The following is a 26708-nucleotide window of genomic DNA, read 5'->3' on the forward strand; positions in this document are numbered from 1 at the left end:
GATAAGTGTCAACTTAATTAATAAGTGCTTAATCACTTAAGACATTTTACTAAGAATGCTTCTTAATCCCTCTTCTAATTTTCGAGATTAAGACCTTCCCTCTCCTTAACTAGAACTCCTAACTAACTAAATAACTAGTAGTTAGTTAGTTAACTAACTCTATCTCTAAGCAACCACCCAAGCAAGTGGCTAGACAAGATCACATCACTTAAACTCACATCCCATCACAAGCTAGTCTAGGTTTTGTCCCCTTATCCTCTTCCACTCTTTCCTCCTTCATATCCACGAAATTTACTCTTCATTTTACCCTCATTTGACCAGCCAATACTCCAGGGAATTACTCTCAACCTTCATCTCATTTTCAAGAACAAGAACTTCCTTCCAAAGCCATCAAAACCATGAACAAAAGGGTTGCTGTCCCTTTTGTGTTTCAGCCACCATTTCACCCATCTACACCTTCCTTTTGCTTGATATTTTTACCACAAAATAACCCTGGAAGTTACTTGTTATGATACTCAAAATTATTGATTCAAAACAGTGAGTAAACTACCCTTTTTCTTGCTCTTTTGCTGTGAAATTTTCGTGACAGCAACATAGCCAAAAGAGTGGCTGTTTTGGAGCATCAAACCAACAACCAAAAGTTCATCTTCAACCTTCCATTCTTCAAGTATTCACATAAGGTGAGTTCATACCCCTACATTTTCATGTTTTCTTCAAGTTTTAAGGGGGGGAATACAAGTTAGAACACTAAACATAACTTAAATTTAAATGATAGCTTTCTACAGAAAAGTTGAGTCCTGTTCACGGACTGTTTTGACCATCTTAAACTTAATATATTTCAAAAATTTACAATATGCAAATAGTTCAAGTTTATACCTTTCTAAGGACTACTCGCACGCATTCATACGATTTTTCTACAATTTATGGCGATTTTTATAAAACTGCCTGTCATTTCAGAAGTGATTTCGGACCAGTCTGTGAAGATGTTCATTTTCACACTAGTTTGAGACCACTAAAAATCATAATAAAAATTGGGAACAAAGTAGACTAATTTTATAAACTCTCAGATGTGACGGATTTAGTTTTTGACTTACGATGATTTTTCTATGAGTTTTCTAAAAACAGGGACAGTAAAGGGTAAAACTGTCAAAAGTGGTTTATAGATTTATTAACACCTTCTAACATTTTTAAGCAATGTTTATACATTAAGGAAGTTAAAACACAATCATTTAAATATGTTTAATTACCATTTTTACAAAAGTGATAAGTACAAAAAGGTCTTTAATATCAAACTTAAGGATTATTTCATGCAAAGTTTCTAATAAAAACGTAAGAATATGAACAACAATTACGAAACATACCAAATCATCTTTTAAAACTTATACATATATATATATATATATATATATATATATATATATATATATATATATATAACCATATACATATATATGTTTTGTTTACAAACTTGTCTTCTACATCAAAAATTTCACTTTACTCGTTTTTATCAAATGAATCACTTGTGATTTATTACTACCTTGTGATTTATTACTACTATGTGAAAACTCTTGTCATACTTTGCATGCACTAGATTTATATAAAGTATGTAGAAATTCCAAAGTATCCTTCGTTGTTAAATTGTTTTAATACATTTTAAAAAACTTATGATTTATGCATTGTCAAAACTTTGTGAGAAAGGATGATCTTTGCATACAAAACTATTACTTTAATACAGACTTAGTTGAGAATCCGTGAGACAAGTACATCTTCAAACACTGCCTTTTTGCTAGAAGGTATCGCTACAAGTCCTGTCTATAACCAAAGTCTTCCGTTCAGAGAACGTGTCAAATGTGTATAGATCTATACGGGAAGTCATGATCCCATGCCCTGACTGTTAGCTACAGTCCGTCTTTTGGGGTGACAATTTGTCATAACGCTACGATGCCTGAAGAACGTCGCTACAGGCATATTATGTTTAGTATGGTTATAAAACTCATCGGATATACAATTATTATGGTATTATGCTTTTATGAACGAGTAGCTATTAAAACTATTCTTCATCTAACAAGTGCGATCTTCGTATAGCTTTATTATATAAAACTATGCCACAACTTTTAAGCACGTCGGTTGCTTGCGATTTTCGGTCTTAGAGACTGCCAGTTATGTTAGGAAAATAAGGGTTTTTCCTGCATCTAAAACAAACAACTAATAGGAAAATAAGGGATTTTCTTGGTGCAACTATTTACAACTTATAACACGAACATTCATATGCATTTCATACTTTTATAAGAAAATAAGGGTTTTTCTTGGAAAGCACAACAAATCATATCTCAACTATTAGGGAAAATATGGGATTTTCTGGATCTAATACATTCATTTTCAACCCAACGAATCATAACTCTTTTCATTTGAAAATACCGCGTTTTCTGGAAAACATACATGAACTTTCGAATGGCGTACATTTTCTCAAAACACTACTTATGAACTCACCAACTTAATTGTTAACACTTTTTCTTTGAAATAACATGTATTCTCAGGGAACCGCTAAGCAGGTTTGGAAATCAACTTTTGAGGATTAACGTGCTGACGTTAATTACTTCTTTTGAAAGATGTTTATGTATTTATCTTTTGAACATGTAACGAATACAATTATGTAAACATTTTGGAAACCTTAATATGTATGGTGGTGTGTACTTTCCTTTCTATGAACTGTTATGATACTGAATATGACGTCCTCCGCCCCCGAACGTTTCCGCCGTTCTGGTTTGGGGGTGTGACAGATTGGTATCAGAGCATCGTTTATAGTGAATTAAGTATATCAAAACCATTTTTGGTATACAACTATAAACTCAACTGGGCAAAAACACTCTGAGAAGAGTCATACTTTTGAAATTAAATTTATTTAGTTTTTGTAAAGTAAGCATGCATTCATTTCGTACTAATAACAGTTTCACATCGGACCATTTTAGAAGTATTATAAATAAGTTGTGCAGTGCAGGTACGCCTTGGGACATGTAATCGGAACTGGGAAGGATATAGCCTGATCAACTATATTTGTCCGAGAGCCGACTAACGTGTGCCGAGGAGTGTCTGTAGTGGACAACAAATTTAAAACTTACCAATAAACCATACAAAGAAAACTTTAACATACAAATTTAAAATACTATAGGAGTATTTTGCGTTACAATAGAACCACACACTTAGATTCTTCATATGCTTCTTACCCCTATTCTCGCATAGGCATATCAGCTAGACTTCATCTCCACATAGACCCCTACTATCCTGCCACCGAAGCCAATAGATGGATCAAGAAGGATCCAGAAGAAGATTTCGAAGAGTACCAATAGATGAAATACGAGGAAGAAGATTTCCGAGAAGGGACCAGATGGAGAAAGAAGTTCGGGAGATACCATCAATAAACCTTACCCTATCAAGAGGAGTGTGAGAACCTCCACCTCTCATTTCAGGAAGCAACCCGCAATTAACTACCTAGCCACACATATAGACTGGAGAGGACAACCGATGATCCACAACCGACATAAACTCACTGCACCGTACTTCGGGCCATAGCACCCATAGACCGGCAAGCAGATCAAGAGAACAATACGGATCACCTACACCCCTTAGAAAAGGAGATAGTTGTTATAGGACAAAGAACCCTTACAGCTACAACCTGGACAGTCATCACAGAACTGAGAACAGAGGAGGCCACTCGCGAAATAGAATCATGTCGATACATGAAGGTAATCAGCATACTGGTGCAACACTAGTTCTATAAATAGACCCTACAACATTTCAAATTGCGGTAACAGTCGCCGTGACAGCAGTCATGGCACACCTCGGCGCTAACAACACAAACGAAAGTGGGAACAGCACCGAAAGTTCCAATCGTAATAACAACCAGGGACACCTCGAGTATGTTCCTGCAACGACGCCCCAAATCAAGGACCTACCAAAAGACAACAAATAGTGAAATTCCATACCACCACCATCCCTACTACCTCAGTGCCGACAAGACCATATGTTGGAAACCTGCCAAAATGCACCAAGTGTAGCTTTCATCACAAAGGAAAGTGCAGGGAAATGCACTGCAAGAACTGTAATGAAAAGGGTCATACCACAAATTTATGTAGGGTGCCGGCTCAACAGACCGCCCAAAACACAAAAGCTGGGATGAGTCGGACTTGCTACAGATGTGGAGAACTAGGACATTTCATAAAGGAGTTCCCGAAGACTAAAAACAAAGATGTCAGGAGCGTCGGAAGTGTTTTAGCAATAAAGCGTGGGAAAGAAGTAATAGACCCCGCTGAGATTCCGGTACGTTCATTCCCGATAGCATATATGCATGGATACTATACAATAGCAATGCGGAGAGGAGTATTGTGAGTCGTAGATTTAATCAATTTCTCAACCAAAAAAACCTCAAAAAATTAATCGAAATATTTACAGTAGAATTGGAATAATCAAAAGCACTAGAGACGTGTACATAGGGTGCACTCTAACACTAAATCAACCAATTCGTTCAAATCATCCTAACACCGGTCACAATAAAAATTTACAACATTTTCATTTTAGCAACGTATTAGTTAGTTTCCTCACCATACCGATATCATATATTAAGAAAAGGCCATTTTCCTAAACCCATCGAGTAATAGAACCCTCGTTGTCTATGGTGACAAACCGGACACAATCCCCCGACTCACCTTTTACAACAAGACTCAGAAGTACCTACACAGGAGGTACCACGCCGTCCTAGCCCGTGTTGTGGATAAGAAACAAGAAGAGAAAGACATCATGGATGTTGAAAAAGCCCGTAACCTTCTCGATATATTCCGAGAAGATCTCCTAGGAATAACATCCGTACGACAACCCGAGTTCAAAAATCAACCTAAGTGCAGTAGTTGTGGAAAAGGGTTGTTATAAATGCCATCTCATCCAAGTTAATCACCCCACTCAAGTAGAGACTATGGACCCATACTAGTGAATCTATGATTACTAAGTGTATATATTGGAGGCCTATATAATTAAAATTCTACGGACTTAGGGTTGGTAATTTCGCTTTAAATCCTTTTCCTTGTTTGGATGTGGGCTTAGAATATAATCACCGATTCAACTGTCTTTTCAATCTTAATTATATACGACTTATAAACACAAAGAGATGATAGATGAATCAGTTATGATTCATACCATGAACTCCATGACAAGTTACCCAGGACAGTGGATGGACATGCTACCACTTGAGCGATCGTAGGCAAATCAACCAAACCCACACACTTTCTACCGACCAAGGATACAAACAAAAATAGAAAAGCTGACAGGAGCATATCACAAGAAAATTGCAAGACTGCATAGTATACCACTATCTATCATTTTGGATAAGGGACAGGCGATTCGCCTCATGTTTTCAATAGTCGTTAAAGAAGTCCTTTTTATCACCCTCAAACTGATAGACAAAGCGGAAGAACCATTCATCGAATCCTTATACAACAACAACTATTACATTAATATCAAAGTCGCGTCATTTGAAGCTCTCTACAGAAGCAAGTGTAGATCGCCTCTGTGCTGGGCTGAGGTAGGTGACACGCAAATAGCTAACAGGCAAGCTCCTAACAACACCCTCACCAGCCCCTAGATCATACGAGAAACTACAGAGAAGATTATTCAAACCCGTGAACGATTGAATGCATCCTAGGATCAGAAGAAGAGCTTGTCTGATGAGACTCTTGTTATTCCACTGGATGAAATTGAAATCAACGGGAGTCTAAACTTCATCTAAGAACCGGTGGAAATCATGGATCAGAAGGTCAAAAGGACAAAACAAAGTAGCATGCCCATAGTGAAGGCTCGTTGGAACGCCAAGCGAGGACCGAAATTCACTAAGGAATGCGAGGATCAAAAAAAAACCCCAATTGTTTAGTGATATCCCGTCTACAAGTTGAATTTCGGGGCGAAATTCTTTTAACGGGGGGAGAATGTAACAATTGGTAAAAATAGGAACGATCGTACGATTCTATGTTTTGATTATTAAGCAATATGAGTATTTCATCAAGAATGGTTGAAGGAATTTAACCTCTTTTATTTAAATAAGTTACTGTGAAATATAAAACAAGTAGCTATGGATAAATTTCGTTATGATGTATGGCTACGAACCATCACCGGTTTGTGAAATTAGCATATAACATCATTTGAACGCAACAAACTTAATTTTTGTATCAACATGTACCTAGTTGATAATTAAGTTAGGTTCTATGTAAAACGTGTGCTTAATAGTTGTGTAGGATCTAAATTCGACAAATATACGAACCAAAGTGACAAAACGTGTTTAACGATATGGTTAACCGGTTAAATGTCACGAAATTATACATTGGTCAATAAATTTTATATTTAAATAAATTAAAATATAAAATGAATTATTATAAGGTATAATTAGAATGTATTTAAGTGTTTTTGAATAAAAAGAATAAAACATAAACATTAAAGTTCAAATACACAAAAACTACATTGTTATTTTATACTAAGTATACATGTATGCATTTGTATATATGTATTATTATCTAGTGAATGACTAGTTATGGGTCATGACTTAAATTGATTTCATGTAAGTTTTATGATGTCTAAATCAATTAAGATAAGAGAATTGGTGGAGATAAGTGTCAACTTAATTAATAAGTGCTTAATCACTTAAGACATTTTACTAAGAATGCTTCTTAATCCCTCTTCTAATTTTCGAGATTAAGACCTTCCCTCTCCTTAACTAGAACTCCTAACTAACTAAATAACTAGTAGTTAGTTAGTTAACTAACTCTATCTCTAAGCAACCACCCAAGCAAGTGGCTAGACAAGATCACATCACTTAAACTCACATCCCATCACAAGCTAGTCTAGGTTTTGTCCCCTTATCCTCTTCCACTCTTTCCTCCTTCATATCCACGAAATTTACTCTTCATTTTACCCTCATTTGACCAGCCAATACTCCAGGGAATTACTCTCAACCTTCATCTCATTTTCAAGAACAAGAACTTCCTTCCAAAGCCATCAAAACCATGAACAAAAGGGTTGTTGTCCCTTTTGTGTTTCAGCCACCATTTCACCCATCTACACCTTCCTTTTGCTTGATATTTTTACCACAAAATACCCCTGGAAGTTACTTGTTATGATACTCAAAATTATTGATTCAAAACAGTGAGTAAACTACCCTTTTTCTTGCTCTTTTGCTATGAAATTTTCGTGACAGCAACATAGCCAAAAGAGTGGCTGTTTTGGAGCATCAAACCAACAACCAAAAGTTCATCTTCAACCTTCCATTCTTCAAGTATTCACATAAGGTGAGTTCATACCCCTACATTTTCATGTTTTCTTCAAGTTTTAAGGGGGGGAATACAAGTTAGAACACTAAACATAACTTAAATTTAAATGATAGCTTTCTACAGAAAAGTTGAGTCCTGTTCACGGACTGTTTTGACCATCTTAAACTTAATATATTTCAAAACTTTACAATATTCAAATAGTTCAAGTTTATACCTTTCTAAGGACTACTCGCACGCATTCATACGATTTTTCTACAATTTATGGCGATTTTTATAAAACTGTCTGTCATTTCAGAAGTGATTTCGGACCAGTCTGTGAAGATGTTCATTTTCACACTAGTTTAAGACCACTAAAAATCATAATAAAAATTGGGAACAAAGTAGACTAATTTTATAAACTCTCAGAGGTGACGGATTTAGTTTTTGACTTACGATGATTTTTCTATGAGTTTTCTAAAAACAGGGACAGTAAAGGGTAAAACTGTCAAAAGTGGTTTATAGATTTATTAACACCTTCTAACATTTTTAAGCAATGTTTATACATTAAGGAAGTTAAAACACAATCATTTAAATATGTTTAATTACCATTTTTACAAAAGTGATAAGTACAAAAAGGTCTTTAGTATCAAACTTAAGGATTATTTCATGCAAAGTTTCTAATAAAAACGTAAGAATATGAACAACAATTACGAAACATACCAAATCATCTTTTAAAACTTATACATACATATATATATATATATATATATATATATATATATATATATATATATATATATATATATATATATATATAACCATATACATATATATGTTTTGTTTACAAACTTGTCTTCTACATCAAAAATTTCACTTTACTCGTTTTTATCAAATGAATCACTTGTGATTTATTACTACTATGTGAAAACTCTTGTCATACTTTGCATGCACTAGATTTATACAAAGTATGTAGAAATTCCAAAGTATCCTTCGTTGTTAAACTGTTTTAATACATTTTAAATAACTTATGATTTATGCATTGTCAAAACTTTGTGAGAAAGGATGATCTTTGCATACAAAACTATTACTTTAATACAGACTTAGTTGAGAATCCGTGAGACAAGTACATCTTCAAACACTGCCTTTTTGCTAGAAGGTATCGCTACAAGTCCTGTCTATAACCAGAGTCTTCCGTTCGGAGAACGTGTCAAATGTGTATAGATCTATACGGGAAGTCATGATCCCATGCCCTGACTGTTAGCTACAGTCCGTCTTTTGGGGTGACAATTTGTCATAACGCTACGATGCCTGAAGAACGTCGCTACAGGCATATTATGTTTAGTATGGTTATAAAACTCATCGGATATACAATTATTATGGTATTATGCTTTTATGAACGAGTAGCTATTAAAACTATTCTTCATCTAACAAGTGCGATCTTCGTATAGCTTTATTATATAAAACTATGCCACAACTTTTAAGCACGTCGGTTGCTTGCGATTTTTTGTCTTAGAGACTGTCAGTTATGTTAGAAAAATAAGGGTTTTTCCTGCATCTAAAACAAACAACTAATAGGAAAATAAGGGATTTTCTTGGTGCAACTATTTACAACTTATAACACGAACATTCATATGCATTTCATACTTTTATAAGAAAATAAGGGTTTTTCTTGGAAAGCACAACAAATCATATTTCAACTATTAGGGAAAATATGGGATTTTCTGGATCTAATACATTCATTTTCAACCCAACGAATCATAACTCTTTTCATTTGAAAATACCGCGTTTTCTGGAAAACATACATGAACTTTCGAATGGCGTACATTTTCTCAAAACACTACTTATGAACTCACCAACTTAATTGTTGACACTTTTTCTTTGAAATAACATGTATTCTTAGGGAACCGCTAAGCAGGTTTGGAAATCAACTTTTGAGGATTAACGTGCTGACGTTAATTACTTCTTTTGAAAGATGTTTATGTATTTATCTTTTGAACATGTAACGAATACAATTATGTAAACATTTTGGAAACCTTAATATGTATGGTGGTGTGTACTTTCCTTTCTATGAACTGTTATGATACTGAATATGACATCCTCCGCCCCCGAACGTTTCCGCCGTTCTGGTTTGGGGGTGTGACATATTACCTCTCTGGAAAATCCTATGTGGTGAAGACAACCACTCGAACGTATCTTACCCGCATTTAAGATTTTCAACCTACTAAATTTACAAACACCATGATACAATGATTATAGGTTTGATACCAAATATTGATTTTAAAATGTTTCGTTTGCTTCAAAAAAGAAAATTGTTTATAATAAGAGAAGATTGCAAATTTAACCAAAAATATTAATTACTTTGTGAAAAATAGCAAAAAAAAAAACCAAAATTGCAATTTTTGCCACCAAAATCTCAGATGGATTAAACTCATCTGTGATTTTTGCAAGTCATCTACGAACGTATAAGTGGCTAAAACACAAACGTACTTTAGCCTTTTATATATATATATATATATATATATATATATATATATATATATATATATATATATATATATATATATATATATATATATATATATATATATATATATATATATATATATATATATATATATATATATATATATATATGGTTTAGGTTAATTGCACATCAAACAACATGTTTGTATCGCTTATTCTTTTAAGTCAACAAACATAATAATGAGATGTAATCATTCATTCTCTAATCCTGTTAATTCTATTTCTCTATAATCTCATTCATACCAAATAACCCTTATTAGGTTTAAACATATTTTAATGGCAGTCGACTATCTCATAGAATCGATATCAACCCTTGACAAAAAATATTTTACGTACAAACCCGTACTCTCCTGTTCCACTTATATCAAATACTTGTTAAAAAGGTTAAATAAATAAATAAATAAATAAAAACCTATTAAAAAACCCAATAATGCTCTTTTCAAAGATGGTATAAATATAAATATTTGATGAGGACAAAGGTTGTGACTCAAAATGAGTAGTTTAAAGTTTAATCATTCGCCCAATAACCCAAAAAGGATACAAAATTAGAAGATAAATTGCTAATTTTCTTAAATATAAAACTACCAAAACAAGCATGTCAATTGGTAAACGTAAAAGTTAAAAACATTCGTCAAAATAAACCGAGGGTTAGACTAATAATAAGTTTCGAATCAATCATACCTGAAAATATAAACCTACCATCATTCCAATTCACTTCACTACAGTATACAGTCACCTCTTTGATCTTTTCTTCGTCTGTTTCGAACCCAACGTCTCCGCAGACTCACCGGATTCCCTATTCCGTTTCCCCAAAACCTGAGGTGGTGCCGCCGCTCTCTTTGGTGGCCGCCCCACACTCCTCTTCGCCGGACTTCCTTGTTCTTTACCTTTCTTCTTAGACCCTTGATCTTTCTTCCCCTCACCACCACCGCCGCCGCCACCCTTGTTGCTACCACCGCCTCTCTTCTGCTCTTTGCTGTCGGAATCATAACCACCGCCGCCGCCAACCGAGTTGCTTTTCAACGAGTTAAGTGGCTCGTTGGAGTTTGACGACGTTCGTTTCATTCGATTCAAAAACTTTGCTGCGCTTTGTTTCTTCTCCTCTGCTTCCGTTAGCTTCTTCTTCTTTTCGTTTTTAGTGTCGGAAGCCTCGTTATTAGCTGATGATGGTTTCCCATGGTCTTGAGAACTTGAAGGATTCTTCCCCTTTTTCAGATCTGGTTGCTCTTTTCTCCGATCGCCTTTACCTGTAATCGAGCTTCTTTTTCTACAAACAACAATCGGACCGGTCAATTTTGGTTTCAGAAGCAACGAAGAATCCGGTGGAATTTTAGGTTTTGATGATGAATTTTGTTTGTCGGCTGATTTTGAATCGGATTTTTGTTTTTTCTTCGATGTCATCTCCTTCAGGATAAGCTTTTGTAGGTCGGTGGCTGCGGTGGATTCCGGCGAGTCCTTTGGGAAGAATATACGAGTGTTGTTCACCAGAAGAAGGAGATCTCGGAAAAATTTATCGTTTCCATCGGAATACCACCCTTCTTTTAGCCTTGTTTGTAGTATTTCGTAATCAATGTGTTGCCTAATTAAGTTCTTGTACCTTAGCTTTTCCTGTAATCATAAATTTAAATAATTTATTATTAATTCGTATGAAAAATAGGTTCATAAATAACGTGATCAATAGCTAAAAATAAACTCTATTTTCCGTAATTAGAAAGTACCCAATTCTTTTGGACTTCAAAAAACAACAAAATTATTTTATTTATTTAAAAAAAAAAAACAAAAATTATATATACATCAAATGTGAATGTGAAAAATGTAAGATAGGCGAATATCGTAATGCGATACGCCTCCCTTTTTTTTTTTTTTTTTGCCGTTGCATTATGAAGTTACTTTTTTTAATAATGAGAACATCGCATGCACATGTTGTCGTAGCTAAACTTCTTTTTATCTTAATTGTTTGAAAAGATTTTAGAAAATCAATAAAGGGATCCAAAGTGGTCAATTTCTATAATGATATATAATTTTAAACATTTTAATATATAAATATATCTCATAATATTTACGTCTTAAACAAAAACTATAAAATAATCCATGATTTTTAATGCTCCGACACCATTCGCGTATACGAAAATTTGGTTGTGATGTGGGCTATCGCCAAACGGACCGTTGTCCTTATGTCCAGTGTCCTATACTATTGCGCTTTAAAAAAATATAACTGAAAATGTTTTATGAATAAAAAACAAAAAAAGCATAAATAAATGTATAATAAAGAAATAAAGTATACTACACGAGAATACCAAATATTTATTTGAAAATAAAATCTAAAAATATTTGTTTGTGAGATTAAATTTGAAAACACGGGTTTACACCGATTTCGATTTTCAGTTTTATACGGCTACCAGGTAAATATTTAAATAAATAAAAAGGTAAAAAAAAATATAGGGATTACCTGTCTATCGAGGCGCCGATCGAAGAGAGCCGAGCCGAGTTTGTGAAGTTTGTGCAAGAAATCAACCAACGGCAGAGATCGAACAGGAATACTATCTGTGGATTGATCCTCGTTCTCACGTTCATCCCCTTTGATGGAGCCACGTCGCATCCTATCAACTCTCTCTTTCTTCGACTTACTCGCGGAGCTTTGTACATCTGAATTTTCCTTCGTTGTTCCCTCACTTTTCGACTCGGCTATTGACTCGGGCGCCTCGCTCGCTTCCCCATCCGGTTCGGTTTTCACCGGTTCTTCTTTACCTTCCGGTCTACCGTTACACGAATCCTCCTCACGAACGGGTGAAAGCGCCGCCGATTCAGGCTTCTCGTCTCCGGTCCCAACCGGACTCGCTTCGTTCTCGTTTTCATTTTCATTTTCATTTTCGTTTTCGTTTTCGGACTTTTCAACACCGGTTTCTAGGTTTCCGTTCGATCCGTTTACCGACTGGTTATCTCGGTCGGAATCCTCGTCGCCGGAAACCACCGGCTCCGGCGTTTCGTTTTTTGCTTCTTCCTCCGCCTTTTTTATTTCAATCTCTTCATTTCGTTGCCCTAAATCTGACTTTTTCTTCGGCTCTCCACCGGTTTTTTCACTCTCTTCTGTCAATTTCTTCACCTTCAATTGCAAAGACCTGGCACCAAAAAAGCACATCGGAAACCATCAAATCTCTCTCATATGTTCTTTTAACGATACTAAACGCACATAAACAGTAGATTTGTTTTAGATCTATATGTATTTTAAGATTTGGTTATTACGAGATGTATAGATCGTAGTTTTGGAGTTCTCGCTGCAGTTCTAGGACTCGGAGTTTTCTCAATTCGTCGAGCCAAGGAATAGCAGTGGTGGTGGTCGTGGTATCACTGCCGTCATCCATTTCAACGTCGTCTTCATCAGATTGGTTGAAACGTCGTTTGAGTTCTCCGTATTTCTCTTCACAATGATGAGGAGTGAGAAGGATCGGGGCGGAGCTCCGTTTTCGTAACTCGGAGGATATGGAGTCCCAGCTCTTGGTGCCGTAGCGGTTGACGGCGTAGGCTAGGAGGAGCTCCTCCCATGTCCCCCACACCGTAGTCGCCGGCGGTGACCCTTTTGTATCCTCCGGTTCTCTCTCTTGGTCCGATTTGGCCATGGCAGAAGGGTTCCTCTCTGTTTTCTTCTCTATGTTTATTTCCTCTACAGCCATCGGCTCGGCTTAGATTATATAACAAGGCACCGGTTTTATGAATATCATAACCTGCTATATGTTAACCTGACTTATAATTACCATTATACCCTCGATCTCTTGTTCCCAATTTAAAAGGGCTAATAGGTATGTATATATATGATCAAATATTGAAATAACTCGAAAATTCAACAACTTTTATCTAACAAATAATAATTCATTTTAAAATTGTTTTCTTTTTATGGAGTATCAAATTTTAATATTTGGCATGTTATGTCAGAAAAACATACCTTAAAATCCAATAAGGCGTTTCTTTTTCCTTCTTGATGTTGAACCATGCGTATCATATGAGGTTTTTATTATGAATTAGGTTAGAGTTTATTAAATTGGCAACTATTTATTAAAAAACGTGATTATGTTATTATTAGGGATATAGTGTAAGGAATGAGTCGTTTGTTGTTATTTGTAAAGCAACACGGTAACCTAATTTATCATCTTTTCGATCTTCGGTATTTTAAAATATAACATTTTAATAAAACTTTAAAGAATAATACATATATAAAATACAGAACTACACATGCAAATCATGTGTGGGGAGGGTGTCTATGATGATGAAAATTGTATTATTTAATCCTTTTTTTGGTTAGTTTGGATGTATGAAATGATTTTTGTTATGTTTTAAAAATTATATGGGTTATGTGTTTGAATCTCATATTTGATTATTATAAAATATATTTAAAGAAATAAGTTTTTGGCATTTCGAAATAAAAAAACATATATTGTTCCTAGTTAATGAAAAAAAGTGTCTTCCCAGTTATTTATTTCGAGCATGTTCACCAACCATTGTATAAAAGAAAGAGTTGTACACTAAAACTAATTTCACCTGAGAATACGTTTTATGACATCTCAATTTTGAAAAAAATATAGCTACTTGAGGATTTTTCGATAAAAACCTAGAATATCCTGCCGACGTATACAAACAATTACGGGGAAGTAATGTGAATCTTATACAAAAATTTTTATCTTCCATGTAAAAGAAATATGCTAGTGACATGCCACTAACGAATACTTAGAATGAATTGATAGTCGTTTAATTGTGTAGTATGTCATTTAGATCATCGTGGATTTTTACTAAAAATAGAATCTTGAACGTCAAAACTTGACAAGATTTTCATATTTCATCTTTCTTTGGGAAATTTAGAACAAAAATATTATTTGATCACTTACCTTGGACTATTATAGTTCAAGATTTCAATACTTGTACCGAAAAACATTTCATATGTAATTGAGTAAGTCGGTTGCAAATGAGAGTCTATTGGATATATGTTCATTTACACAAATTAGTGACATGGCGCACGCCAAGGCGTGAGGCGTGGCTTCGCTGTTATGAAAAGCTTTATAACGTTGATGTTAGGCGTGACACGTGGCAATGCGTGATATGGCGTGTCATTGTGCATTATGTCGTGTTATGACGCATTTTTTTGTTTGAGACACTTTTTTTAGCTTTTGTTATGTCTTTTCTAATCGGAGATACAAGTATTGTGTTTTTTGTTAACTTTTTGTTATTAGTTATTGATATAATACTTCTAAAAAGTGGTTATATCTTTACTATATTATTAAGGATATTGCCCACTTCTTGAAAATTAAGAGGTATAACATATATTACCTCATATACAATGATTTTAAGCATAAACATATAACCAATCTTATACCTATTACACTACACGGATCTATTATCGTATACGTATTACATACACCGCATACACTACACTAGACCTTACCCTAATTTCCTAAACACAGCCGCCATCAAAACTATTGTCATCGTCTCTACCAAAGATGCGGTGATCTCCAGTCTCCCACCGACGGTCCACGGTTGCCATCGTTTCTCCCAATCTCTTCCGTCACTTCTCCATCGCCTCTCTCTCTCTCACACACACACACATAAAAACCCTAAACGGTGTTGAGGAGTCTTTTTGTTTCTTGACCAGATGCTGAGCAGTTCTGGAAATCGCTATCTCAACCCGTCTTGTTGGCCAAGTCGTCACTCCTGCCGTTTCTACTTCGACCCTAACCATCACCTGCTTGTGTGTATCTCTAACGCCTACAAGTTACATTTTCATTTGTGGTAATCGATCGGATTTGGCAGTTTAAGGGTTTGATTTGAAGCTCAACCTGAAATCGATCGTCCTTTGTTGTCTGCATCTCTGCCATCCCGACGAAGAACATAGCAAAAGAGACCCACACATAAGAAATGTTCAGGTTTCTTTACTCATTCTCCGCACCTCATCTAGATGTTTCAGGTTTCTTTTTTCATTCTAATTTTGACTCCTCCATCTATATTTGTCTCTTTTGCAGGTAACTGAAATATGAATGATTCTTTTTGACGTCCTTACCCCTTGTGCCCTAATACCATTCGACACCCACACATCACAAATGTTATATGGTTCAAACCTCCAGCTACTTCAGTCATTTCCTCCACCACTCCATGGAATTCCTCTGTTAGATCCACCAATTCATTGCCTTCCTCAACATGTAAGCTTCTCTTATCCATCGCTGAACACCTTTTCTTTCTTCTCTAAATTATTTTGTTATTTTAAATTGATTTGTTAAGCTGTTTCTTCTATAAAATAAAATCGATTTTGAATCTAATTTTAACAAAAAAAAAAATTATTATCTTCTCAACTCTAGATTGTCTATTATTAGGGTTTTGGATAAGGATGGGATTTCACTTTAGAACAGCTTCATGGTGCTCTTTGTTTGCTTCGAAACTCACCAAATCTGGAAATCTTGTATATAATGCACATGAAGGTGGTAAAGTAACAATTGATAAAATTATATAATTATACAAGAGTTGGCAGCTAATATGCAGTTGCATTTTTATGTTGTTTCAGGAGACTGGAGTTAATTTGGGACCAGCTTCAAATCATTTGAAAAGCTTGTATTCACTAAAACTCAGAAGACCAATGCTAGGACTGGAGGTGATGATGAAAATGAACTAGCTCTAGCCACAGTCCTGCAGGGTTTCTGTGATTCAGTTACACTTCGCCAATCATCTTGGTATGAATAAATTACAATTGTCGTTTTCCATATGTGGATTTTCATATTATTATTCTTTTTGCATATTCATGGTTCTTCTTCTTTCATCAATTCAGCTCAAGGATATGGAAGAAGTATCAATCTCTGAATAACCAACTGAAAGAAAAAAGTCTTCCCTGATTGGAAAAACTTGATTAAGCCTGTAAATGAAGAAAAAGATCAGTGGGTTAGTTTAATCTTCTTAAATCTGAATTTGAATTTTTTTTATTGTCTAGATGGGTACCTCCTCCTTTGCCAATAGCCAAGAGACCAAAAAATGAGCCACAACTTGGTCTTAGTAAGGGAGATAAAGATCTTGCACGTGAAGCTTTAAAGAGGCGTAAATCTTATGATGTAAGACTTCATTTTTTTTTTAGATCTATAAATCACTCATAATGATTTTTGATACTTTTATATAAAAATATATGATTGTATTGTATTGTTTTACAGGAGAATGCAGCTTCTTTGAGGACTCAACTTGATCAACAGAAAGGTGTTGTGGATAATCTTGTGAATAACACTCGGGTATATTTTTCACCTCTTTTTAAATATTGTTTCCAACATCTGAAATTTTTGCTTATTTCCAAATGTGTAATAATACATTTCTCTTAACAGATTCTAGAAAGCAAGATACAAGAGGCTAAGTCAAAGAAAGATACTCTCAAAGCACTTGCACAATCTGCAAAGTTAGTTTTTTTTTTTTTTTTTTAAATTAACATTGAGATTTTGCTATAACTTGTTGCAGTTAATGTATTTTTGTATAGAACTGCAACAAAAGTAAGTGAAATGTTGGGGAATGTGAATACAAGCAGTGCTCTTTCAACATTTGAGAAGATGGAAGAAAAAGGTTCCATTTCTTTCTATCTTAAAACAAAACAAAAGACATGAATGCCCTTTTAACTTTTTTTTCTTTGATGTTAGTTATGACTATGGAGTCTCAGGCAGAAGCTCTTAATCAGCTAACTACTGATGATCTTGAAGGAAATGTATGTTTTCTTTTTCTCTATAATATAGCTTATTGGATTAAGTCGTTCTTTCTGAATTTACGGATTTACCCTTTTGCAGTTTGCAATGCTGGAGAGCTCATCAGTTGATGATGATCTTGCAAGCTTAAAGAATGAGCTATCTGGAAAAGTCTTTTACTTTCAAAATGTCCAAACTAATCTACAATCTCTACTTGTAGATGGAGCTTATATCGAAAATGCGAAATCCCTTTATTGTGGAGTATAAAGATTCGTTGGTTGAAAAGGTAAAAAATGAAAATATTATCATTCACCCTAAAGCCTAATCTACAGAAAATATTGCACTGTATGAATTTTAACACAAAATGAACAATACATAGATCCCATAAAATTGTAATCTATCTCTACCTTGCTATTTGTAAAGGAAAATACAATCAGATAATAAAAATATTGTAAAGTATTAATTAAAGAATATGAACATATTCTCCTTTTTGTTTTGTAAAGGAAATCCAAGGCACATTGAGTTCCTGTTAAGTGTTTTTGTGTTTTTTGTAATTTTGCTTTAGTGTAATCATAATAAACCCTTCCATGTTGCAGCTTTGGCTTCTGGTCTTGCAATTGCTTCTCCAACAGAACAAAGAACTGTAAGCCCTTTCTTTTTTGTTTTATTTAAATGTTGTAAGCCCTTTCTTTTTTGTTTTATTTTTTTCACTTATTATGTTTCTGTATGACACGTATCGACTTTTTAATTCTGTAATGTGTAAAGATTAAGTGACTTAATTATATGTTTTGACTACCGATCTATTAAACTGTTTTTTAGATTACAATATATTTCCAAAAATAAAATCGACAAATATTATATTCGTTTTTAAATTTTTGAGTATATTTGTTAAGTTTCATATGATTTTAAAATATTTTTGGTAGGGATTTTGATAATTAGTATATTTGTTAATTTTGTAAGATTTTTAATATTTTTGGTATGGATTTTAATATTCATGGTAAGATTTTAATTTGCTTAATTTTGGAATGATTATCAATATCCAAAAATACAACATTATATTCTATAATAGATTATTCAACCTATAAATTTAAGTTATGTTCTTCATTTTTAACTCACAGCAAAATTTCACAGTTGAGGTTTTGGGACGATTTGATCATTGAGTTGGAATCGGGAAGACTGCTACACTGCTTCATTGCGTTTCTTGACACGAATTCAGGTTCTCTTTACTTCTTTTATATTTTGTAACTTCAAATGTGTATAATATTTTATTTCTTACTTCTATTTGAAGTGATAAACTTCTTTTGTTTCAACTGTTGATATTATTCTGTCTTCTATCTAAATTGATCACTCTTCTTATTCTTTATCTCAAATAATACATGTATATAATTTGTATATATGTGTGTATGTATTTGTTTGTATTCTATCTAAATTGATCAATCTTCTTATTCTTTATCTCAAATAATACATGTATATAATTGAATTCTAGGTGTGTATTTATTTGTTTCTGACATTCTGCATATGTGTGGTTTGTATATGTATAAGTTAGGACATTTGTTTTGAATATTTTTAATCAGTAAATATCTTTTAATTATCAAATTGATTGTGGTATTCTGGCATGTTCTTTTGAAACTTGCCAAAGAAAAAACACCACAATTTGTTTCTTCATTATCAATACTATATATTATCTTTATTATTATTATTATTATTATTATTATTATTATTATTGATGGGTTTTAGATATAATAATTTATTATAATTTATACAATTAGACTTTTTTTTATTTGACAAGTTACATTTTTATTAATAAATATTATTTGTTATTAATATATGTTTTAGGTTTTCTGTAATATTTAATAAATAAACCATGTAATAAAAACTCTTATTGCTTGGATATTTCAAAAGTTCGATACATATGTTATTATACTTTGGGCATCTCAAATCAATATAGTTTTTAATATAAATAAACCTTACAGCTTCCAATAATAAATCACCTAGAAAATCTATCCACATTAAAGCGCTATTTTTCATGTTATTATTCTTAATATTTTGATGTTTGATAGACTAAATTTTCGAAAATACAACTATCTGTTTTTCTATTTAAATATAACATAACTAACGTTAAGATATATAATCACAAAAAAATAAGCTCACACCTTTAAGTTTATAAGCCCAAATCTTAGTTTAAAAAGAATGTAATTAGTTTTTGAGCATCACAACAAATTCAACAGTTTTTTGAACATCACAAATTAATGAGTATTTGCTTAAAACCCGAAGCTTTTATTCATAAAAATTATTGGTGTGAACTATAAAATTTATATTGTTTAATGTTTTAACAAATTTAACACTAACTTCAAGCTTTTTTAAGTACTAAATTATTTACTTTAATTTTAATACAATATGATATCTACATTTTACCATGTAATAAAAACTCTTATTGCTTGGATATTTCAAAAGCACGATACATATGTTATTATACTTTGGTAATCTCAAATCAATATAGTTTTTAATATAAATAATTAAATAAATCAATTCTACATCAATCACATCCGACTTTCGTTTTGTAGAATCATGAATGGTCATATTTACGTTGATGCATTTTCGTTGCTACTAAACTACCATTTGTGGTATGTTTTGACATCCGTTCGTGTTGATTTCATTTGGAGGGATTCAAGAGCAAACAAACTTTTCATGGTTCTCATTGATCAAAATGTATGTTTACAAAACTATTTATATCTTATATTCATTTTCATAATTTATCACAAGTATTTTTCTTTATAAAAATATTACATTTTCTATTAGAGAGAGAAATTGTTAGCAGTTGTTCCACAACAAATGATGCGCTTTATTTACGGAGGGAATCTATTGGGTGGTGTGTTTTCTTTAAACCATTTCCAAATCGAACCAACGAGTATCCGAGATATCAAGAATACAGTTTATTACGTGGTGATTTGATGATTAAGATCAGCAACAACACGCGATTTAATCGTTTGGCCGATGCTATCATATCATGGTTTCCGGTTTTCCCATTGGTTCCCTCAATAAAAAGTTTAGTAGAAGATCGGACAGAGAGAAAAATGATGATCGGTAAATTTAATAAATTGTATATATTTTCAGCATTCTAAAGTTTTTAAAATAATAACAAGTTGTCCTTTTAATTATCGTTATTTTTAGATATTGTTGGAAAAATCATCAGAGGCAAGCGAAACTATTCCCGTTACTCTGGTTTACTGACGTTAACTTCTTTCACTTTATATCTCCAAGATGGGCCGTAAGTGTTTATTATTATTATTATTATTATTATTATTATTATTATTATTATTATTATTATTATTATTATTATTATTTTATTATCTTTATTATTATTATTATTATTATTATGATTACACTAAAGCAAAATTAGGTGACTTTGGAAATATTTGATTATAAATAGAGGGAGTATAATAAAGATGAAACTACATATAACCGACCGAACACGCCATCAAATTGTGAGGACTGTCTATGCGATAGAGAGAAAGTATATAATATTTGTTTCTCGGGTGAAATTGGTTCATTTGGATTCAAGTAAGTTTTTTCTAGATAATTATAATAATTGTAGTGATATTAAAATACCTAAATCAATACATTTTAATAGTTTTTATCTTATTTTCAGTGAACATTTTGATATCAACCAAACTAAGCAACGTAGAGTTCCAACCGCGGATGCCGGAAGCATTTAACATCATAAATATGCCTAGAAGAATTTTTAATTCCGTGTGAGACATTTGGTGGTGTTTTTTTTGAAGTTTTGACAACTTTTACGAGTGCGTTGCTTTTATTGTTGATCCACATTAATGTTAGACATATTATGGTGAATTTTTTCATGTATGGTTTATTTTTCTTGTGTTGACTTATGAATTCATAAATAATAATTTTTGGATATCTATGGAAATTTTCTTTTAATTATGTATAACTTTCTTCTATTGTGTTTTTGGATTACAAGTTTTTAGTATATTTGTTTATTTATTAAGGGTTGTGTTGCTTTTTGAAACACACACATACATGACTACTAAATCACATGGTCTACATTACAAAATGTTACATTCTTGATGATATAATATGTGCTTATTCTTAACATTTCCATTATAGTGTTCAATGGGGACTGTAGATAAGGGAAACGAAAACTGTGATGATTCCCAAAACCCGATAGATATAGAAAAAGGTATGTCGTTTATATGAGTATATATTTGCATTTATAATATATAACTATTTATCCAAATAATATGTTTGTAGAAAATCGAAAAAGATACAATAGAAACTATTATGCACGAAAAAAGGAGAAAAACAAAAAGAGAAGAATAGCTAACGGTGAAGGATGTAGTCAACCTACAACACTCACAAGTTGCACTATAATGGAGACAAACGAAATAAATATCAACGAAGATTCCTCTGTGAGTGTTATAAGTGCTGCTCAGAGGACGAGTACTTATAATAAAGAATATTATCAACGAAGAAAGGAACGAACTATAATGACAAAAAGAAGAGTATACGCCTTTCAGGACGATCGGTATGATTTTGTTTATGAAAATATCCGTATGGAACATCGTATATTAAAGGCTCAAAACCCTTGTGTTTATTGTGGAGCAAAGCGACTACAATATGAATTCCCTACCTTTTGTTGCATGAGTGGGAAGACAAAACTGGCACACTCCCCTATTCCCACAGAGTTGCACCAACTCTTCACAAGGCAAGAGCAGCTAGAAGAAAGCTTCAGGTACAATATAAGGGCGTATAACTCAAACTTTTCTTTCGCATCACTAGGTGTAAATGTGGATAAAGAATTGGCCAATATGAATTCTGGAGCTTACACTTTTTGTGCGCACGGAACACTCTATCATAATATCGATCAGCTAATTTCAAGGGATGGTAAATCGAGGTATTTACAGTTGTATTTTTATGACGGTGAAGCTGAAGTATCACAAAGATCCTCCTGGAAGAATGTTGATAGAAGAATCATCCAAAAACTAACACGTATTCTAGCTTCGAATCCGTACGTCAGAACATTTAAACAACTTTCTGATCTAGGACCGCTTGATAATTATAGAGTGACTTTGAATGCATCGGTGGAGCTTGACCAAAGGGTGTACAATAAGCCTACGACATCTGAGGTGTGAATAGTAACATTTAACTTTATTCATTTTAAAATTAAATGTCTCATATTTATTGTTATACATATCATATTAATCACCATATTGAACTACACCTTTGCATAGGTTGCTGGTATTTGGGTTGAAGGAAATGACAACATCACTGCATATAAAAGAAGTATTATTGTCTACGGGAGGTCTAACTATAGTACTGAAATTCAACCTCACTTTGGTTGTTATGATCCTTTGTCGTATCCTTTATTCTTTCCTAATGGTGAGTCTGGATGGCATCCTAAAATACCAAGATATGGGGTGGCCATGGATGAAATTATTAGTGACAATGAAGACAATGATGAAGGTTCAGAAGGTACGCCTTTAACATTCTTTTACATATTTAAAACATGTAACACGTATTGCCTTAAATATTTGGATATTAAATTTATATTTTTCACATAAATTATGATATCACATGATCTACTTCAAAAAAAGGCAGAAACACTGTAAGTATGCGGGAGTACTATTGTTACAAGTTCCAGATACGGTCGAATGATAATGTGATTTTGATGGGAGGGAGATTGTTCCAGCAGTTTGCAGTAGATACCTATATAAAGATTGAGACTACACGTTTGGTTTTTGTTGAAAAGAACCAAACCAAAATTAGAGCTGATTTATACCAGGGCATTGTTGATTGTTTTAATGCCGGTGAGGCTCAACCAAGTAGGGTTGGACAGAGAGTTGTGTTACCTGCAAGTTTCATTGGAGGTCCACGTGACATGCGCCGAAGATTTCTGGATGCCATGGCTTTAGTTCAAGATGATGGGAGGCCTGATATATTTCTTACAATGACTTGCAACCCAAAATGGAAAGAAATCGATGATGAGTTATTGCCTGGACAGTCAGCTCAAGATCGACCGGACCTTGTTGCAAGAGTTTTTCATGCTAAGTTAGAGGATCTCAAGGTACAATTATTGCAGAGACATATAATCGGTGTGGTGGGGTCATATGTGTATGTGATAGATTTTCAAAAGCGTGGATTGCCACATGCACATTTCCTCTTAATAATGACCCCTGGATATAAGATGAATAATCCAGACGATTATGACAAACTTGTGTGTGCGGAAATTCCCGACCCAATAAGGTTTCCTGAAATGCATGATCTTGTCAAAAGTCACATGATGCACGGTCCCTGTGGTAGCTTATGAGAAAAAAGTCCGTGTATGCAGGGTGTGCCAAAAATATGTCGTTTCAGATATCCTAGGCAATTCAATGAAAAGACATCACAAGGAGAGGACTCATATCTATTATATAGAAGGAGAAATAATGGAATTGAGGTTACTGTAAGAAATACATCATTGGATAACAGATGGGTGGCTCCATACAACCCGAAGTTGTTAATGATGTTTAATTGTCATATCAACGTTGAGGTTTGTTCGAGTATAAAGTCTGTGAAGTACCTCTTCAAATATGTTTATAAGGGCCATGACAAACAAGTTATCCATATTGATAAAGACCAAGAAAATGTTGTTATTAATGAGATAAAAAAGTTTCAAGACGCACGTTATGTGTCCCCTCCCGAGGCATTATGGCGAGTTTTTAGCTTTCCTCTATCAAAAATCCACCCTTGTGTGTTGGCGTTGCAAATACATCTCCCGAATCAACAGTTGGTTAGGTTCAAAGACGTTGACAGAATGGAAGACATTGTTGATAGAAAGAAAGAAAAAGATTCAATGTTGACGGCATTTTTCAAGAAGAATAAAGAAGATTCCAAAGCGAGAGAATATTTGTATAAGGATTTTCCCAAACATTTTACATGGAATCGGAGCAACCATTGTTGGAGGATCCGGGAACATAAATCAATGGTTGGTCGACTTGTTTATGCTAATCCAGCTGAAGGAGAGAGATACTACCTACGCCTGCTTTTATGTCATATCACCGGGCCTACCTGCTTTGAAGATTTATACACAGCAAATGGTGTATTACACCCTACATTTCGAAAAGCAGCTCTTGAAAGAGGTTTAATAGAGACGGATGATAATTTATCACAGTGTCTTGAAGAGGCTTCCTTATTTCAATTTCCCAGCGCACTTAGAAGGTTATTTGCGACGATGCTGATTTTTTGTGAACCAGGAAATGTTCGCAAGTTATGGGACGACCACTATGATTCTCTTTCTGAAGATTACAGGAAACAATATGGATGCGCCGAGCGAGTGCAAAATATGGTCCTCATCGACATTAGAGTCTTCCTAGAATCTATGAGTAAAAAGCTTAGTGATTACGACCTTCCAAAGGTCAGTGCACACATCGATTTACAATCAAGAGGCTATCGTGAGGTGCAAGAAGAATACTCTATAAATGTGGAATATGAAGACTTACATGCGCGAGACTCTCTCAATCCAGACCAGAAGTTTGCATATGATGAGATAATGAGGCATGTGGATCAAAATATTCCGGGTGTCTTCTTCATAGATGGTCCCGGTGGAACTGGAAAGACATTTTTGTACAAAGCTTTGTTGGCTAATATTCGTGCTCGTGGTCTTATTGCACTTGCAACTGCCACGTCAGGTGTTGCGGCTAACAACATGCCAGGAGGGAGAACAGCTCATTCACGATTTGGAATTCCGCTCAATCTTGATAATAACTCGATGTGCAAGATCACTAAACAAAGTGGGAAGGCTCAGGTACTTCGCGAGGCAAAGGTAATCATATGGGATGAAGCAGCAATGGCTAAGAGGCAGGCAGTAGAAGCAGTTGATCGCACAATGCAAGACATCACAGATGAGAAGCTCCCTTTCGGTGGAAAGATAATGGTTATGGGAGGTGACTTTAGACAAGTGTTACCGGTCGTGAGACGTGGCACTCGAGCACAAATTGTCGACTCTAGCTTACGAATGTCACCTCTATGGGCTTCAGTTAAAAGGCTTCGATTAAGTATCAACATGAGAGCGGTAAATGACCCATGGTTTTCTGATTTTTTATTACGAGTCGGTGATGGAAAGGAGGAAACATTGGACGAGTCCTATATTCGTATGCCTGATAACATGTCCATTCGGTACACTGATAAAACTAAATCAGTGGACGCTCTGATTGATGCAATATTTCCTTCTTTGGAATCCAACGGCGCCGACTCAAAATTTATCATTTCGAGGGCGATAGTGTCAACTAAAAATGAAAGTGTTGATGAGATTAATAATAAGTTGATCGAACGATTTTCTGGCGAGCAAAAAGTTTACTATAGTTTTGATGAAGCGGAAGATGACAAAAATAACTTATATCCGATGGAGTATTTGAACTCGCTAAATGTTAGTGGTGTACCCCCTCATTATCTTCGGTTAAAAACTGGGTGCCCTGTAATACTTTTGCGAAATATCGATCCTTCAAATGGGTTATGTAATGGCACCAGATTGATATGTCGAGCTTTCCAACAAAATGTCATTGATGCAGAGATAGCGGTTGGCCAACATGCTGGAAAAAGAGTGTTTTTACCAAGAATTCCTCTATGTCCGTCTGACGATGAGATGTTCCCACTCAAACTTAAAAGAAAGCAGTTTCCAATTCAACTTAGTTTCTCTATGACAATCAATAAAGCTCAAGGACAAACAATTCCAAATGTAGGTGTTTATCTACCAGAATCGGTATTCTCACATGGCCAGCTTTATGTGGCGTTGTCCAGAGGAATATCACGTGTCAATACCAAGGTATTAGTAAAGCCGGAAAAAACGTTTCATAATGATGGAATCTACACATCAAACGTTGTGTACAAAGAAGTGTTATGTGATTAACAAGGTACAATCAACAACTTATTATTATACAATTTCTTCAAATATGTATCTTAGATGCTTATTTGATGTTTAATGCAGGGCTAGCAGATGAAGCAACATGATTGTAGATTGGTGTAGGTTATATATTGGACATGTTATAAATGTACAAAACTATATGGTTGCAGATTGTTGTTATTTATATATTGTTAAAATCAAGTATGAACTATCAGATGAATTATTTGAGATGTAGACTCAACTTTTATCGTATTGTATGACTATACACCTAGCAAGAAACTATATGTTGAAATGAACTATTCGACACATTATAGT

At 34.0% G+C, this 26708-nt stretch overlaps 3 protein-coding genes and 2 long non-coding RNA genes across 5 annotated transcripts; 4 read left to right on the forward strand and 1 right to left on the reverse strand.

The window, feature by feature from the left end:
- Positions 1 to 235: 235 nt before the first annotated feature.
- LOC128126326 (uncharacterized) lies at positions 236 to 2703 on the forward strand. Its single transcript, XR_008224142.1, has 2 exons — positions 236 to 680; positions 2538 to 2703. It is a non-coding gene; the product is annotated as an uncharacterized LOC128126326 (long non-coding RNA).
- Positions 2704 to 10354: 7651 nt separating this feature from the next.
- On the reverse strand, positions 10355 to 13515 carry LOC111908996 (uncharacterized). The gene is made up of 3 exons (XM_023904797.3): positions 13053 to 13515; positions 12259 to 12928; positions 10355 to 11417 (listed from the first exon to the last, which is right to left on the reverse strand). Exons 1-3 carry the CDS (start codon positions 13478 to 13480, stop codon positions 10542 to 10544), a joined length of 1974 nt encoding a protein of 657 aa, XP_023760565.2. The 5' UTR covers positions 13481 to 13515; the 3' UTR covers positions 10355 to 10541.
- A 1722-nt stretch (positions 13516 to 15237) lies between these two features.
- On the forward strand, positions 15238 to 16442 carry LOC111908992 (uncharacterized). Its single transcript, XR_002856032.3, has 4 exons — positions 15238 to 15718; positions 15815 to 15991; positions 16163 to 16267; positions 16351 to 16442. It is a non-coding gene; the product is annotated as an uncharacterized LOC111908992 (long non-coding RNA).
- A 259-nt stretch (positions 16443 to 16701) lies between these two features.
- Positions 16702 to 18905, forward strand: LOC111908759 (membrane-associated 30 kDa protein, chloroplastic-like). Its single transcript, XM_023904570.3, has 9 exons — positions 16702 to 16721; positions 16771 to 16888; positions 16985 to 17059; positions 17150 to 17220; positions 17299 to 17381; positions 17456 to 17520; positions 17600 to 17783; positions 18094 to 18140; positions 18616 to 18905. The coding sequence occupies exons 1-7, from the start codon at positions 16702 to 16704 to the stop codon at positions 17762 to 17764; spliced, it is 597 nt and encodes a 198-aa protein (XP_023760338.3). The 3' UTR covers positions 17765 to 17783; positions 18094 to 18140; positions 18616 to 18905.
- Positions 18906 to 20065: 1160 nt separating this feature from the next.
- LOC111908983 (uncharacterized) lies at positions 20066 to 26399 on the forward strand. Its single transcript, XM_052763878.1, has 7 exons — positions 20066 to 20206; positions 20297 to 20440; positions 21623 to 21695; positions 21767 to 22641; positions 22747 to 22987; positions 23110 to 23758; positions 23870 to 26399. The coding sequence occupies exons 1-7, from the start codon at positions 20066 to 20068 to the stop codon at positions 26397 to 26399; spliced, it is 4653 nt and encodes a 1550-aa protein (XP_052619838.1).
- Positions 26400 to 26708: the final 309 nt, after the last annotated feature.

The sequence above is a fragment of the Lactuca sativa genome, chromosome 5 (assembly GCF_002870075.4).
Source record: "Lactuca sativa cultivar Salinas chromosome 5, Lsat_Salinas_v11, whole genome shotgun sequence".
In the NCBI taxonomy this organism is placed as follows: Eukaryota; Viridiplantae; Streptophyta; class Magnoliopsida; order Asterales; family Asteraceae; genus Lactuca; species Lactuca sativa.